The following is a 14,269-nucleotide window of genomic DNA, read 5'->3' as shown; positions in this document are numbered from 1 at the left end:
AAAAGAGAGACGCAAACAAGCAAACCCTAGTGCCATGATGCAATCATAAATCCTGATAAAACTTCAAATTGTATATAACTAAGAACCATCACAATTAATTTTAAACTACAGCAGAATTACTTCAAGAAGACACAGATAAGACGAATAGAAACATATGCCCAGCAATTCAGAGGAAAACCCAAAACAGAAAAGGGTCAGTTGTGCTTTCATGAGGTGTTGTCAGGGTCTTCCTATTGGTAAAGCCTGGGTGTCAGGGAGGATGTGGGTGATGGAGTTAATAGAAAGGGAGCTGGAGATGCTGCTCTGAGGCCTTGTTAATTGTTACTTGTACAGTAGCCTACAGATGTCACACACTCATGCATAAAGAAGCAAACTAAAGATTACCTGGAAATCTTCTGATTAATTCACACAAGCCTTCTTTTCTGCAAAGCTGAGGCTGTATTTCTGGTAACACATTTACCTGAAAGAATGGAAAGGTTTTAGTGATTTAAGTATTCACGAATGATAGTGCCAAGGAAATATATATACATATACATATATATATATATATATACACACACATACATAGAAATAGAAACATACATAGATAGATACATACATAGATAGATACATAGATACATAGATAGTGGTAGCTATTAATCATCATCTGCTATAATCACATCCAATCATAAAAAGTCTGTAAGTGAACACTTGAATCGAGAATGACAAAGTAGCTGCTTTGATTACATAAAATAAAAATTTGCCCCCAGAAATCTTTAAAATATTTGGGAATAACTCGGGAAACCTTTTTATTCCAAAGCTATCATATTTGCTAGATATAAAAAGACATACTTATGCCAAATATAGTGACATAGCTTCGTAGTTGCACATGGCAAAAATAGTGCTAAAGGACTAAACAGTCACACAACCGAGCTCCAGAGGCCACGGTGACCTGGGCCACTCAAATTTTCAGTCAATGCCAAGCCAGTCTCTCTCACCATCCCTCACAGTCTTTACTTCATAATGAAGGACACTGTAGTTTCACCCATTTTAAGAACAGCACCTACGCTAACAAGTTTGATCCTCTCCTCTTGAGACTATACAGTTTGATTTACTAGGTACATCAACTACATCCTCAAACTAAAACCAAATATGTTAAACCTTGTTAAATTGAGAGGGAGGGAAGGAGGGAGGGAAAAGGGGAAGGAGGGAGGGAGAGAGGGCGGGAGGGAGAGAGAGAGGGAGGTGGAGGTGGAGGTGGAGGTGGGGGGGGGGAGGGAGAGAGATTTGAATTAGCTTGAAGATCAGATTCATTCTTCAGTCATTATTGATGACTTTCAGATTAACTCTCTCCCTCCCAAAAAAAGTATTACAGTTTCTTCAACACATCCTGCTGGCATGATTAGCCAAAACTCAGCTGTGTTGGAGAACACAGGGGAAGAAGACATGGCTGCAGTCCTAATTCTGCACTTGACAGAATCCTAACCTAGAGCATGGTTTGCTTGTTTGTTCCTAATGTCTTCACTTGTACAATAAAGTGTGTAGAGCCTTGGGTCTCTGCGTTCCACTTTGATCAATTCTATAATAAAATGTAACTTTTTTCCTAATGATTCATTTAAAGTGCTTTGACACAGTCTGATTAAATCTTCCCTGACACTTGCAATTGTATTAACTCATTTATTCAGCAGAGTCTCTGCTGCCTACGTGTAGCTCCGGGGAGAACAAGGGCCAGCTCAGGCCCTGTAAGCAGACCTACATTGTGCCTTGGCATGGACGGCTTTCCTTTCTGAACACTGTGTTCTGTGCAGAGTTTATGAGGATGCCCAAGACCATGCATGACATGTTTGCCCTAGAAATTCATGGAGAGCTGTCCGTGTGGGACACTTACAGCGTTAGGGTTGTCTACATGTCTCACATTCAAAACTGTGTAAGTTCAGACACTAAGCATTAGGTAACAAGGCCTTTCCTAAAGCACCAGCTCAGCACTTTAGAATTCTTAAGATCAGCTGGGGGGACAGGAAGAGGACTACAAGAGCATGGAGAATCTGTAACAGAAATTTTTTGCTCTTTTTTGTTGTTGTTGTTGTTTATTTAAGTTGCACATGCAGCATCTTTGTAAGATTGTGAAAAGCTTCAAATGTCAATAAACAGAGTAATTTTTCCTTATGCAAGGCAAAATCACTCAGTTGCTAACAATTTAATAGAGTGTTTGGTGATGGGAAGAACCAGGAAGTGAACACGCACTAGAGAAGCATCATTATGGATCGTGGACTAGCCCTGGTCCAGTCTAACCGTCTAAAGGCCTGGGAGCACATGGGTTCCTATTGTGGAAGCTTCCAGCACTGGCTCTCTCTTCCCCTCCTGCCCTATGAGGAAGCAATGGAAGATGCCCTGGTTTGAAGGACACCATAACTGAACAAGGGGGCCCCAAGAATTTATGTAGCTACTACAAAGGCAGAGTAGGCTAGCAGAGATTTCAGACAAAGAGTAGATAGCGAGTGATGTGATTTCTCAGAGTGGTGACTTCCCATGAACCAATGTATCAGAAAGACTGCCTACAAAGACTTCACTCCCCACAGGGAAGCAGAGTGTAGGGAAGCACCAGCTATGCAGTTCTGGCTTTTTACTGTTCTCTGGCCCACCTAATGATTCCCCTCCAGTGTATCCTCCAGAGTGTGACTTCGGCATTCATACTTGCAACCAATATCACTCCGGAGACCTGTGACTGTGATGACCTGCAACACCAAAATGCCACGCCCCTTCTCCTCTGGACATGAACACCAAACCGAGAAGTGAAACTAGACAACTCAGCAAAGGAAGCGAACCGTTAATGTACCGTGCACCACACAGTCGTTGGAAATTAATTATGTCACATATTTAACTGCTGAAGCCAACGATTCGCTCTCACATTCAAGGGAATTTTGTTCTAATGTGTATTACAAAATAGAGAAGACTTGTATCATTGCCTAGTGGGATATTGCCAATGGAGTTTCATCTGAATTAGCTAACTTAAAGTCTCTCCACTATAACACTGCAACAATATTATTTACTTTTCAATTGTATTTTCAATATGTGTGTATGGGTTCATGTGTGGGCAGGTGCTGGTGGGAGGAACTGTGTACACTCACATGTATGTGTCCATGTATGTGGAGGTAGAAGAGCAAACGAGCACCATCTTCTGGGATGCCACTCACCATCTTTGACGTAAGGTATCTCATTGGCCCATAGCTCACCAATTAGGCTAGACTGGCTGGCTAATGAGTCTCAGGGCTGACATTACAAGAGCATGCCTGGTTGCAGACATTTATTTACATGTGGGCTCAAGGAGTCAAGCTGATTCTCCTACTTGGCACTTGAGTGCATTGATGTTTGAAATATACCTCGACCAGTTAATAACCTTTAGTTTTTAAAATAGTATTTTTCGGTTCACTAACAATCGGGTAGAAGTTAAATATCTCATATACCCCAGTGATCCCATACATATATGTCCACCACCAATATCAACATCACAAAATAGATATTATGTTTGCTATAATTAGTACCACTGTCACTCAAAACTCATTTTCACTAAGACTTTTACTCTTGCTTGTGGGTATTTGTGTGCAGACATGCACATATATGTATGTTTATGTATATGTATGTTAATGTGCAAGCATACACACCTTGTTTGCAGTTAAATGCTCTCTATACAAATATTTTGCACATATATATATGTGTATATATATATATACACATATGTATGTATGTATATCTATGAGAGGGAGAGAAGTGAAGGTGGAGAAACTGCTGTTTTTATTTCCTTAGCATGAAAAGTCTTTCATAACTGAGAAAATATATATAAAATGGTAATAGCATTCACTACTGGAATAGTTCTTAAAAGATAGATTTGAGAAGACAGAAATATGTATTTTAAGAGATTTCAAATAGCAAGTATGCCTCCATAAAGTTATTCTGTAATGAATATGTCTAGATTGTTTCCATTGAAAATTATCACAAGCACACAGAAAGAGCCAGGCCTGGGGATAACTCAGTAGATAAGCAGAGGTCAGATCACCCATGCTAAAGGCCCAGCAGGTGTCCTGTCATCACAGCTCTGGGCATGCAGAGACAGGTTTCTTGAGGCAAGATGGCCAGCTAGACTATCTGGAATTAGAGAACTCTGGGCTCAGTAAGTTACCTTTCACAATAAATAAAACTGAGAAAGACTCCAAACTTCTGCCAGGCAGTGGTGGCACACGCCTTTGATCCAAGCACTTGGGAGGCAGAGGCAGGCAGATTTCTGAGTCTGAGACCAGCCTGGTCTACAGAGTGAGTTCCAGGACAGACAGGGCTACACAGAGAAACCCTGGCTCGAAAAAACCAAACCAAACAAACAAAAAAAACAAAACAAAACAAAACAAAAATAAAACCCCTTCAACTTCAAGTCTCCATAGGTATGCACAGATACTTGGACATAAACATGTAAACATGCATACACACAGATATACACACTACACACATAAACTCATGTGCACGTGTACACACAAACACACACACACACACACACTCAAACACAGATATATACACTCACAAGCAAAAGAAAGAGCCGAAGTCTGACTTTTTTGGAGGCATTTTTCATTCAAAAAAAGCAAAGGCATTGTATGAATCATATAAACTTAAAAATAAAATGGCTTCCATACGCTCATATACTTGAATGCTTGTCCTTAGTCAATGGACTGTTTAGGGAATTATTGGGAAGTGTGGCCTTGTTGGAGTAGATGTCTCATGCAGGAGCTGACTTCGATATTTCAAAAGCCCCTTATAGGCCTAGCCTCACTCTCCCAGCCTCTAACTTTTGGAACAGATGTGAGCTCTCAGCCACTGCTTCTGTACCGTGCCGGCCTCCTGCTGCCTTGCTCTCGATCCTGGATGAGCTCACCCTCTGGAACTGGAAGCTAGCCTCCAGCTAAATGCATTCTTTTGGAAGTTGCCTTAGTCATGATGTCTCTTTACAACATAGATAAATAACTGAGACACACACACACACACACACACACACACACACACATTTAAAAAATTGAAAACAAACAAACAGCATTATTTAGTTAAAGAGGATGAACATTTAAGCTAGGACTACTTAAAAAGAATAAGAAGTAAATGGGAATTTTTTTTCTGGTCACTCCAAAATGAAGAGTCACATGAAGATCACACTAGGGTTTGCAGAATATCTTTCTGCTCATTTTAACTATAGAGATTATCATGTCTCTTATTTTTTATCAGGATTTAGACCTTCTCCTCAGGCTATTCAAGGTCATCAGCAATGAAAATAGCTAATGTCAAAAAAAAAAGCAAAAACAAAAACAAAGAACAAAAACAGAACAAAACTAGGAGACCCAGCTAGTGAAAGAAAGAAATGTCTTTCTCTGCTGTCCTCAAAACATAATCACCGTTCCATCAAAGTAGCAAGGAAATGCCCCGCGTGCTTTGCAATGAGGGCCATGGCAAAAAGTTCCCAGTGCTCCAAACACTGAAAGCAGCATCTGGTTTCAGTGACTGCTAATCCCCTAAGCATTCAAAGCTGGGAATGAACGCCTTTGCTTCTGAAACACTAGCACCCATCTACGTGAGGTAAGAACTCCAGTTAGTAAAGGCAGAGTTACCTCATACAGTGGCCTCGATTCACAGAATCTCAGGGATAACACCCACCTTAAATCCTTGTCTCTATCCTTCCGACCATTCATTCATTCATTCTCTAATTGTTACAAATCGTATGATTATTTTCACTAACTACCGAAATTGCAGTTTTAATTTATAATCCTAATCTTATCAGGTGCCCTCCTTCACCCCAAAGTGATGGATAAATTCTGTAACCACACCAATGCATGTGAAAGGAATTCTGTCTCCCATATGTGGTATACATAAGTCACGGCTCATAAGGCTTCAGATTACTCATTCTTACCAAGTGAAGTTATCTACATGTGTCATTGACAATTCATGTTTTCTTCAAGAATTCTCATTGGGCTAAGCTGTTAGAACAGTGCCTGAATACTTGATTTGAAAGGTTTTCTGACAAAACAGGCATTTGAAGTCAGACTCCCCGAGTGTGGGTCCTTATTAGTTCTATTACTAAGAGATCTTAGAGAATTGTCTTAGCCTCTGTGTGCTACTGCCTCTTCTGTTGTAAAGAAAGACCACCAATGCTAACGGGAATGCCTAGGATGCGATTAGTGCACAGTAAAACCGCACAAGTATTAGCTACTGGTATCTCTCACTGCTATCGCCACCCCTGCTGCTGCCAGCGAGTCCAATTCACCCTCATCTGGGTGAATCATTTCAGGAACTGGTTTCCTCCATTCGCTCTTTGCATCTGAAATGTTTACTTCAATATGGCTGCCAGAGCAAAGCCGTTAAAACTGCAATGGAATTCCTGTCACCCCTCTACTCAAAATCCTCCATCAACCCAATTCACTGAGGACAAAATCTGTGCTCATTAAAAGGGTCCCCATGTCACATGCAAGATGCCACTCCAAGAACATTTCTACCCTCTGCTCCTGCCACACTGACCTTCCCCCAGTTATATGGGATCCTTGCATTCTTAAAACATACAAGACAGCCTGGAGAAATGGCTCAGCATTTAAATGAATTGGCCTCTCTTCCAGAGGACCCAGGTTCAATTATTCCCTGCACCCACATGTTGGTTCTGTAGCTCCAGTCGTAAGGGATGCAACTCCCTCTTCTTGCATGTGGTGTGCAGACGTGCATGCAGCCAGAACCGGTATGAGAACGACTTCCATAGGTTCATGTATTTGAATGCTTGGTCCTTGGCCAATGGACTGTTTGGGGAATTAGGAAATGTGGCCTTGATGGAGGATGTGTGTCACTCGTGGGGTCTGACTTTGATATTTCTTTTCTTTTTTTTATTAGATGTATTCTTTATTTACATTTCAAATGTTGTCCCCTTTCCTGGTTCCCCCCTCCCCTGAAAATCCCATAAGCCATCTCCCCTTCCCCAATATTTCAAAAGCCCGTACCAGGCCTAGCCTCATGAACCCAGCTTCTAACTTTTGGAACAGATGTGAGCTCTCAGCGACCGCTTCTGTACCGTGCAGGCCTCCGGCTGCCTTGCTCTCTCATGACCCTGGATGGGCTCACCCTCTGGAACTGGAAGCTAGCCTCCAGCTAAATGCATTTCAGAAGTGCCTTAGTCATGATGTCTCTTTACCACAATAGATAAATAACCGAGACACACACACATTTAAAAATAAAAATAAAAACAAACAATAAAACAAGACAAAGAAATGCCAACCAGACAACTTCCTTTTACCTGATGCTGATTTCTCTTTTCCTTTGTGTCTGTTTTTTTTTATCTGAGCCACTGGCACCAGGACCTCAAGATCTTCCAGGTTGGAATAAAATGTCACTTGTTTAGGAGTGTGGGAGTTGTTTGACAAGGTTTCTCTGTGTATACCTGCCTGTCCTGGAACTCACTCTGTAGACCAGGCTAGCTATGAACTCAGAGATCCTCCTGCCTCTGCCTGTATGTACTGAGAACAAAGGCATGTATTGCCACACCTGCTGAAATGTTACTCTCTTGATGGAGTCTTCCCTGCTCATCTGAAATTCAACAGCTATTTTTCTCCTTTTACTTTAATTGTTTCCCTGCTTCCTTTTGACATCTACTGTGTACCCTTCCTTTCCCTGTCTTCTGTTGAGAGTCTAATCCCCACAGGAACGAGCATTTACATCTGTTTTGTTCATTTATATTGACTCACTGTGTAAACAGGGCTCAGTACAGATGTTCATCAAACAACTGTAGAAGAATGAAAAGAAGAAACGATTACAGATATGTGATTGTTTCATACTTGGGTGTGTGCAGGGGTGGAAGGGAGACACAGGAAGACTTTTACAAGTTCAAGGTCCGTCTAGACTACATAGCGAATTCAAGGCTATACCTGGTTTTGTCAAAACACAAAACCAGCCCCAAAGAATGTACTCAGCCCAGAGGCCAAAGAAGAAAAAAAAATTAGAAGAAAACCAAAATTGTCTAGACCTTCCTTGCCATTGAGTGGGCAGTACAGGTGATTATGACTTCAGTTAGGATTGACAAAACAGTGTAGTTTGGGGACTTTCCTCACAGACCTGTAAGTATCAATACTATGTAACTTGTCTAGTGTGATGGCTGGCACATTAGACAGGCCTCCATTTCATCGTCACTCATGAAAGCTCACACAGTGTACGTTAAGAAATTTTATATATATATAGTATGGTGCTATAGTTTCCTTTCTGTTGCTATGATAAAGTGTCTCCCACCCAAAGCAACCTTGGCAGGAAAGTGTTTACTTCAGCTTATGCCTTCATGTCACAGTCCATCACTGAAGGAAGTCAGGGTGGGAACTCAAGCCGCGCAGGAGCTTGAAGCAGAAAACATACTACTGCTTGCTGGTTACTCTCATGGTAGCTCATGGGCCCATGCTTAACTAGTTTTCATACAACTCATGACCACCTGCCCAGGGAGTCTACATCCTACCATAGGCTAGGACATCTGGGGTAAATTACTATTCAAAATACTCCTTTGCAGACAGGCACACAGGCCAGTGTGACCCAGGCTAGTCTTCAGTCAAGGCTTTCGTTCCTCTTGGATGACTCTAGGCTGGGTCAATGTGGTAACTGAAGCTGACTACACTTTGTGCTAAGATTGAAATAGCCAGTACAATGGTACAGACAGTATTTTTCTTCTACGACTCAGTGAATTGAGAAAAAGCAGCATCCAATAAGCTGCACAATTCCAGATAAAGTTCGTGTCCTGCTGAGTTAAAAAAAAAAACTAAAAGAAAGAAAGAAAAAGATAAAATGGTATTTGTAACGGCTCAAGCTGGGGGAAATTATATTAAAACAAATAAACCCAAAGTCTGTCTTGCATTAACTATTGAAGAACAAGGCATGGCATTACTTGTTCTATTTTTCAGTGTCCCCAGAGGCTAACTAACCCTTGTTTGCTATTGGGGCCTGCTAAAATCGTTGGGAAATGTGGTTTCACGAAAGGAAGTTAGACCATTGGGAATAAACTGTTGAAGGACACATTGTGATTTTGGCTTCCTGGACACCACAAAGTGAGCAACTTTTTTTTTACCCCAGACTCCTCTTCATGAAGCACTGTCTGTGCACATGGGCAAAGTGAGCAAGGCCAAATAACCATGGCCTGAAACTCTGAAACTTTGAATCAAAGGCAAATATTCCTTCTTTATATGCTGGTTTGTCCCAGGTATTTTGTTATAGTGCTAGAATGCAAACTAACTCCTTTTAGAACTTTCCCCAACGATACAGTGGTTCCAATTCTTCAAAAATTAAAAACAACAATACATGGACCAAAACCTTTCGGTTTTAATAATACCCATTGGGTTAAAAAATGTGTTTATGCGTTGACAGTATTTACCCTTTGATGGAGGCTTAGTCGACACATGTGCTCCCTGGGTATGCAGGGTTTCCCATCAGCTTCCCTAGAAGGCAGGCAAATGAACAGATCCCAGGAGTTCAAACCACCTAAAAACATTAAACAACATTTAGCTCCTTCCAGTAAAGAGTGTGATCATTTAAACTCTAACACACAAGTATCATTGTTTATAGCAAAATTTCAATACTCAGAACAACTAAAATTCAACTCTGACTCAAAAGCTTAACGTTTTATAGTTAGCATTTCAATCTAGAGAAAATTTAGATATTGAATATCTATAAAATTCTGTTGAAAAATCAAAATTAGAGTACGTATAAAATACCTTAGTGTTTTTAATAAAATGTAAGACTTCTTATAAAAAAGAAAGTTAAATTAATGAAAATTTGAAAGGTTTCATGAAAAAATAATCTGGGATCTCCTTACAGATACTGGAGTGAGATTCAAAATTCAGGACACAACATGAACTGAAGTAACTAATATTTCATCTTCGACCAAGGACAAAATCTTTGCCAATAAGTCATCCACTCTGCCACAATAACTTGTCAACATGGAAGAGTGAATGCTGGATGGCTCACAGGTTATCATTTATGAGCATATATGAATTTATTTCCATTGATTTCTCTGGGTGTGTATTTTCGAGGGTGTGGAATATGTGTGTACAGCCTATGTGCTGGATTGTGGTTGTGTGTGTCACTTTCCTGCACACCCAACCTCATCCCTTTGACACAGACTCTCACACTGAATCTAGAGCTATTCTCACAGCCTGACAACCTCAGTGGTCCTCCTGTCTCTTCTGACACAACACTGCTTTACAGGCATGAGTGGCCCCTCCCACCCTTCTATTTAAGTGTGGGTGCTGACATCATGAGAGAGAACTCAGGTGCTCTCATTTGCATGGTGTACCAGCTGGTTTTGTGTGTCAACTTGACACAGGCTGGAGTTATCACAGAGAAAACAGTTTCAGTTGGGGAAGTGCCTCCATGAGATGCGGCTGTGGGGCATTTTCTCAATTAGTGATCAAGTGGTGAGGGCCCCTTGTGGGTGCTACCATCCCTGGGCTGGTAATCTTGGGTTCTAAGAGAGCTGGCTGGGCAAGCCAGAGGAAGCAAGCCAGTAAGGAACATCCCTCCATGGCTTCTGCATCAATTCCTGCTTCCTGACCTGCTCGAGTTTCAGTCCTGACTTCCTTTTGTGATGAACAGCAATGCAAAAGTATAAGCTGAATAAACCCTTTCCTCCCCAACTTGCTTCTTGGCCATGATGTTTGTGCAGGAATAGAAACCCTGACTAAGACACATGGTAAGAGTTCTTACCACTCAGACATTTCTTCATCCTACCCAATTACTCTTTTCTTTATTTTTTCCAAATGAGCATGCCTTAAATGTAATTTGTGCTTTAAAAATATTTGGTAAATGGATAATCCCTGATTGGATAGTAAATGCATCACCTCTTGGAGATGAACAAACAGACAGACAGAATAAATGTATTTCAAATGTTAGTGATTTAAATAATGACCAAACATGTGCATTGAGAATAGTCAAGATAGAGTGGGGCTCAACCAACCAACTTGAGACATTTCCCCAACATTTGGTTTGAAAAATTAACTTTAAAAACATTTTCTATGCACATTGTCTCCCTTTTGAGCCACGGGGCTAACATTCTTTCAAAAACTTTTGAGACCAGACTCCACCATTCATCTCCTGCACCATCCAGAATGACTTCTAAACAGCTTAGGAGGCAATCAGCTTGTCCAAAGCTCTCTCTTCTCATTTTTTCCCCAGATGAATTTCTCATGTAGAAGCATTACACTTCCAAAGTAAGGCTGAACAAATGAAAGAGCTAATAAGGGAGAAGAATCTATAATTAGCAGTGAAATCCCACTCTTTGCCAACCAAGCACTTTTTCATCTGACAAGCCCCGTGCAGCCTGGACTGTGTTTTATGGTGTTGGCTGCCTTATTGCCAGAACGGGAAACTTCCTGGCAAACAAAAAGTGATCTAAACAACTGAACTCAAGCTCTCATCTCACAACTGTGCTGTTGGCTTGTTCATGAAGAGACTGAAAGACAACACAGCAGTTCAAAGGGGCGGGAGGGGGCGAATTCAGCAGAGGAGCTGGGATGGAGAATCTCACCCAGGCTACAGCAGCCAAGCCTCCGGCTAGGGAGATGGAGGCTACCATATACATCCTCACTTGGAAGACAATTTCAGAGCAGTTCCTGGAGCTAAAACCAGATACAGTGCAATGCTTCTAATCCTCTATTTTGAACATTCGGCAGGCTTTGTCAGCCAACATCTTTTGATTTGAATTCAAAGAGAAATACAATGCGTTTTTTATTTCATACCATGTCTGGCTCAGGAAATAGTGAAACCCTGGGGGGCGGGGGACGACCTCCTGTCATAAGATCCCCAACTAAATATTTTAAGAAGATAAGGATATGCAAAGAGACTGAGGTTTCAAATTAAAGACTTCATTGTTTGGCTCTTAAAAAGCAGAGTGCATTTTGAATTCCTCCAAGGCATGCCTCTTCTGACTTTACAGGCACACACCAAATTTCTAGAGGTGGTAGAAAGAGACACACATTTCAGGGATAGACGTTTAAACTTTAGAGACACATTTAAATAATTCAAAGCAATTCATTAAGAATTTTCGATGAGCAGTGCTTTACTCAAAATATATTTTTTAAAATGGAATGGAAAAGAGCAGGCAGTGAGTGCCGTCAGCAATCTATTGGAGGGGTCTAAAACATTAAAAAGAATTTAGGATAATATAAAATATTACACAGTCTCTTGGAATTCGTAAGGTGACCTCTCATCGCTCAAAAAATATTCAATTAATATTTTAACTTAAAACTGAATAATTAAAAAATAGGCTCATAGCCCTTCAATGTTCTCTTAAATGAAGTAAAGTATAACAGGAATTTCAAGAGGTGTCTTCATATACTTCTTCTGTAATTATTGCTACCACGGTCCAAACAGTGCTGGTTGTTTCTGTTCAAAGTTCCTCTTCCCTTCACTGAATTCCATGCCAACCTCCCAAACCTCTATAGATAAAATATTTAGTAATACTTTCACTTTATCTGCATTTATTTCTCTGGCTTCAGATGTCAACTCCCTCCACTAACTCCTGTTACCCTCCACCACTTTACAAAGCAAAGCTCTACTTGTTTCAGGAGACGTAATACGTGGCCAAACACACTCAAGCGCCATGTTGAAAAAAATAAACTGTGACTGCAAAGCAAAGAATATTCACAAAGTACATCGCATCTCCAAGTTATCCTTGGAGCATTTCAATTACACACTTTTACCTTAGTGAAATTTTATACTAGTGCAATATTTGGGGACCTCGGAGACCATCATTCACTAGAAGGCAATATAAGCTACTAGCAGACACATGCCCAGAATCCACAGCAGAGCTCACAAGCAAGAGACAGAGGGGCAAGTGCAGTCCTGGAGTAGATTATGGATGGCCAGGATAGTGGGGAGGTATTTGCCATATACAAATGTCAGCAAAATCATGCTTGAAAAAAACAGATTTCAGCCCTTTATGGAAATTCTAGTTTCCCTTGGACTAGATCTTGCAAGACATTAAAGATTTCAGGTAGGTCTCCAGGAGTTCTCTACTTCTCTACTCTTAAGTTTGCTTCCTCTGTACCTAGAAGCCTCAGTTTCAGACCTGCTGTAAAATACTGGTATGTCCACATTCTATTCATCTTGTCATTTGACAAAGTGATATTTCTGTTTCAGCTTGTACTGAATAAGATATGTTCATTAGCTAAGTTGGTTTTGTTGAAAGGACTTAGGGATATTGACTGCTTGGTCAGTTAGTAGAGAGTTATCTGAAAATCACTTTGATGTCTAGATTTCTCAAGTTGGCCACGGGATGAGAAAGCTTAGTCTAACTCCGGCTACATTTTATTAGCAGGGTTAAAATTGTTAAAAGACTGAAGTATGACAATTCATGGTCTTCCTTCCTCTTAGAGCCTAGACACACTAAGAGCGATTTATGGCTTCTTTTCTTGGGGCAGGGGGCTGAGTCCTCCCACAAGTCACTCCTCTTTAGGCTGACACACTGCTCCTCACAGCCTCACTTTTGACTCGGAACGTATGACTTCCTGGAGTTGTTGTCTCAGTGTTAGCTGGCCTAGTGTAGACTTTCTTTAGTGAATGGACAAACATGATAGCCTTTCAGTTGTCTTCTTTGGTATGTTTCTTCCACATGTAGAGCTAGGAGAGCTGAGAAGTAAAATGCAGGTTGGTGCTAAAATAAAAAGCAGGCAAGATTGAGTTCTTGGTAAGTCTGATGATTCCTTGAGTTGCAAGCATAAAGAAAAGGTCGATTCTATATGGTATAGAATACGGAATTGTAATTTAGGGTCCAACTCCATGACTATACATAGGGTGGTTTCAGTGATAATGGTTCCCACAGGGCTGTTTGTTTAAATATAGTTCCCAGTTGGTGGAATGGTTTGGGAAGGAATAAGGGGTGTGGCCTTGTTGATGAAGGTGTTTCACTGTGAGCAGCTTTGAGGTTCCAAAAGACTTGTGCTATTCCCAGTGTGCTCTCTCTGTCTCTTGGCTGTGTCTCAAGATGTGAGTTCTCAGTTGTTCCTGACAGCATGCTTTTACTCTGCCATCATAGACTCGAACCTTCTGAAACAGTAAGCCCAGGTGAAAACGCTTTCTTTCATAAGTTCTCTTGGTCATGGTGTTATATCACAGCAATAGAAAAGTACCTAAGATAAGTAGTAATGAATAAGGAGTGAAACATCTAAAAATTCTTCTAAGATTTATTTTATTATCATTACTGGTATTATTATTTGTTTGTGTATTGTAATGTATACATACACACACACATACA

The 14,269-nt window shown here is 40.7% G+C and overlaps 1 protein-coding gene across 4 annotated transcripts in view; it reads right to left on the bottom strand.

Moving 5' to 3' along the window:
* Cped1 (cadherin like and PC-esterase domain containing 1) overlaps positions 1-14,269 on the bottom strand; it is a 266,183-nt gene that overhangs the window by 188,907 nt on the left and 63,007 nt on the right. For all 4 annotated transcript variants that reach the window (XM_052173296.1, XM_052173293.1, XM_052173294.1 and 1 more), the window contains 2 exons: positions 9,392-9,498; positions 385-460 (listed from right to left, as the gene is read on the bottom strand). In XM_052173296.1, the coding sequence (XP_052029256.1) occupies positions 385-460; positions 9,392-9,498 (183 nt within the window). The remainder of the gene's footprint in view (positions 1-384; positions 461-9,391; positions 9,499-14,269) is intronic.

This window comes from Apodemus sylvaticus, chromosome 2 (genome assembly GCF_947179515.1).
Source record: "Apodemus sylvaticus chromosome 2, mApoSyl1.1, whole genome shotgun sequence".
NCBI classification, from domain to species: domain Eukaryota; kingdom Metazoa; phylum Chordata; class Mammalia; order Rodentia; family Muridae; genus Apodemus; species Apodemus sylvaticus.
This window is presented reverse-complemented; position numbering and strand designations above follow the sequence as displayed.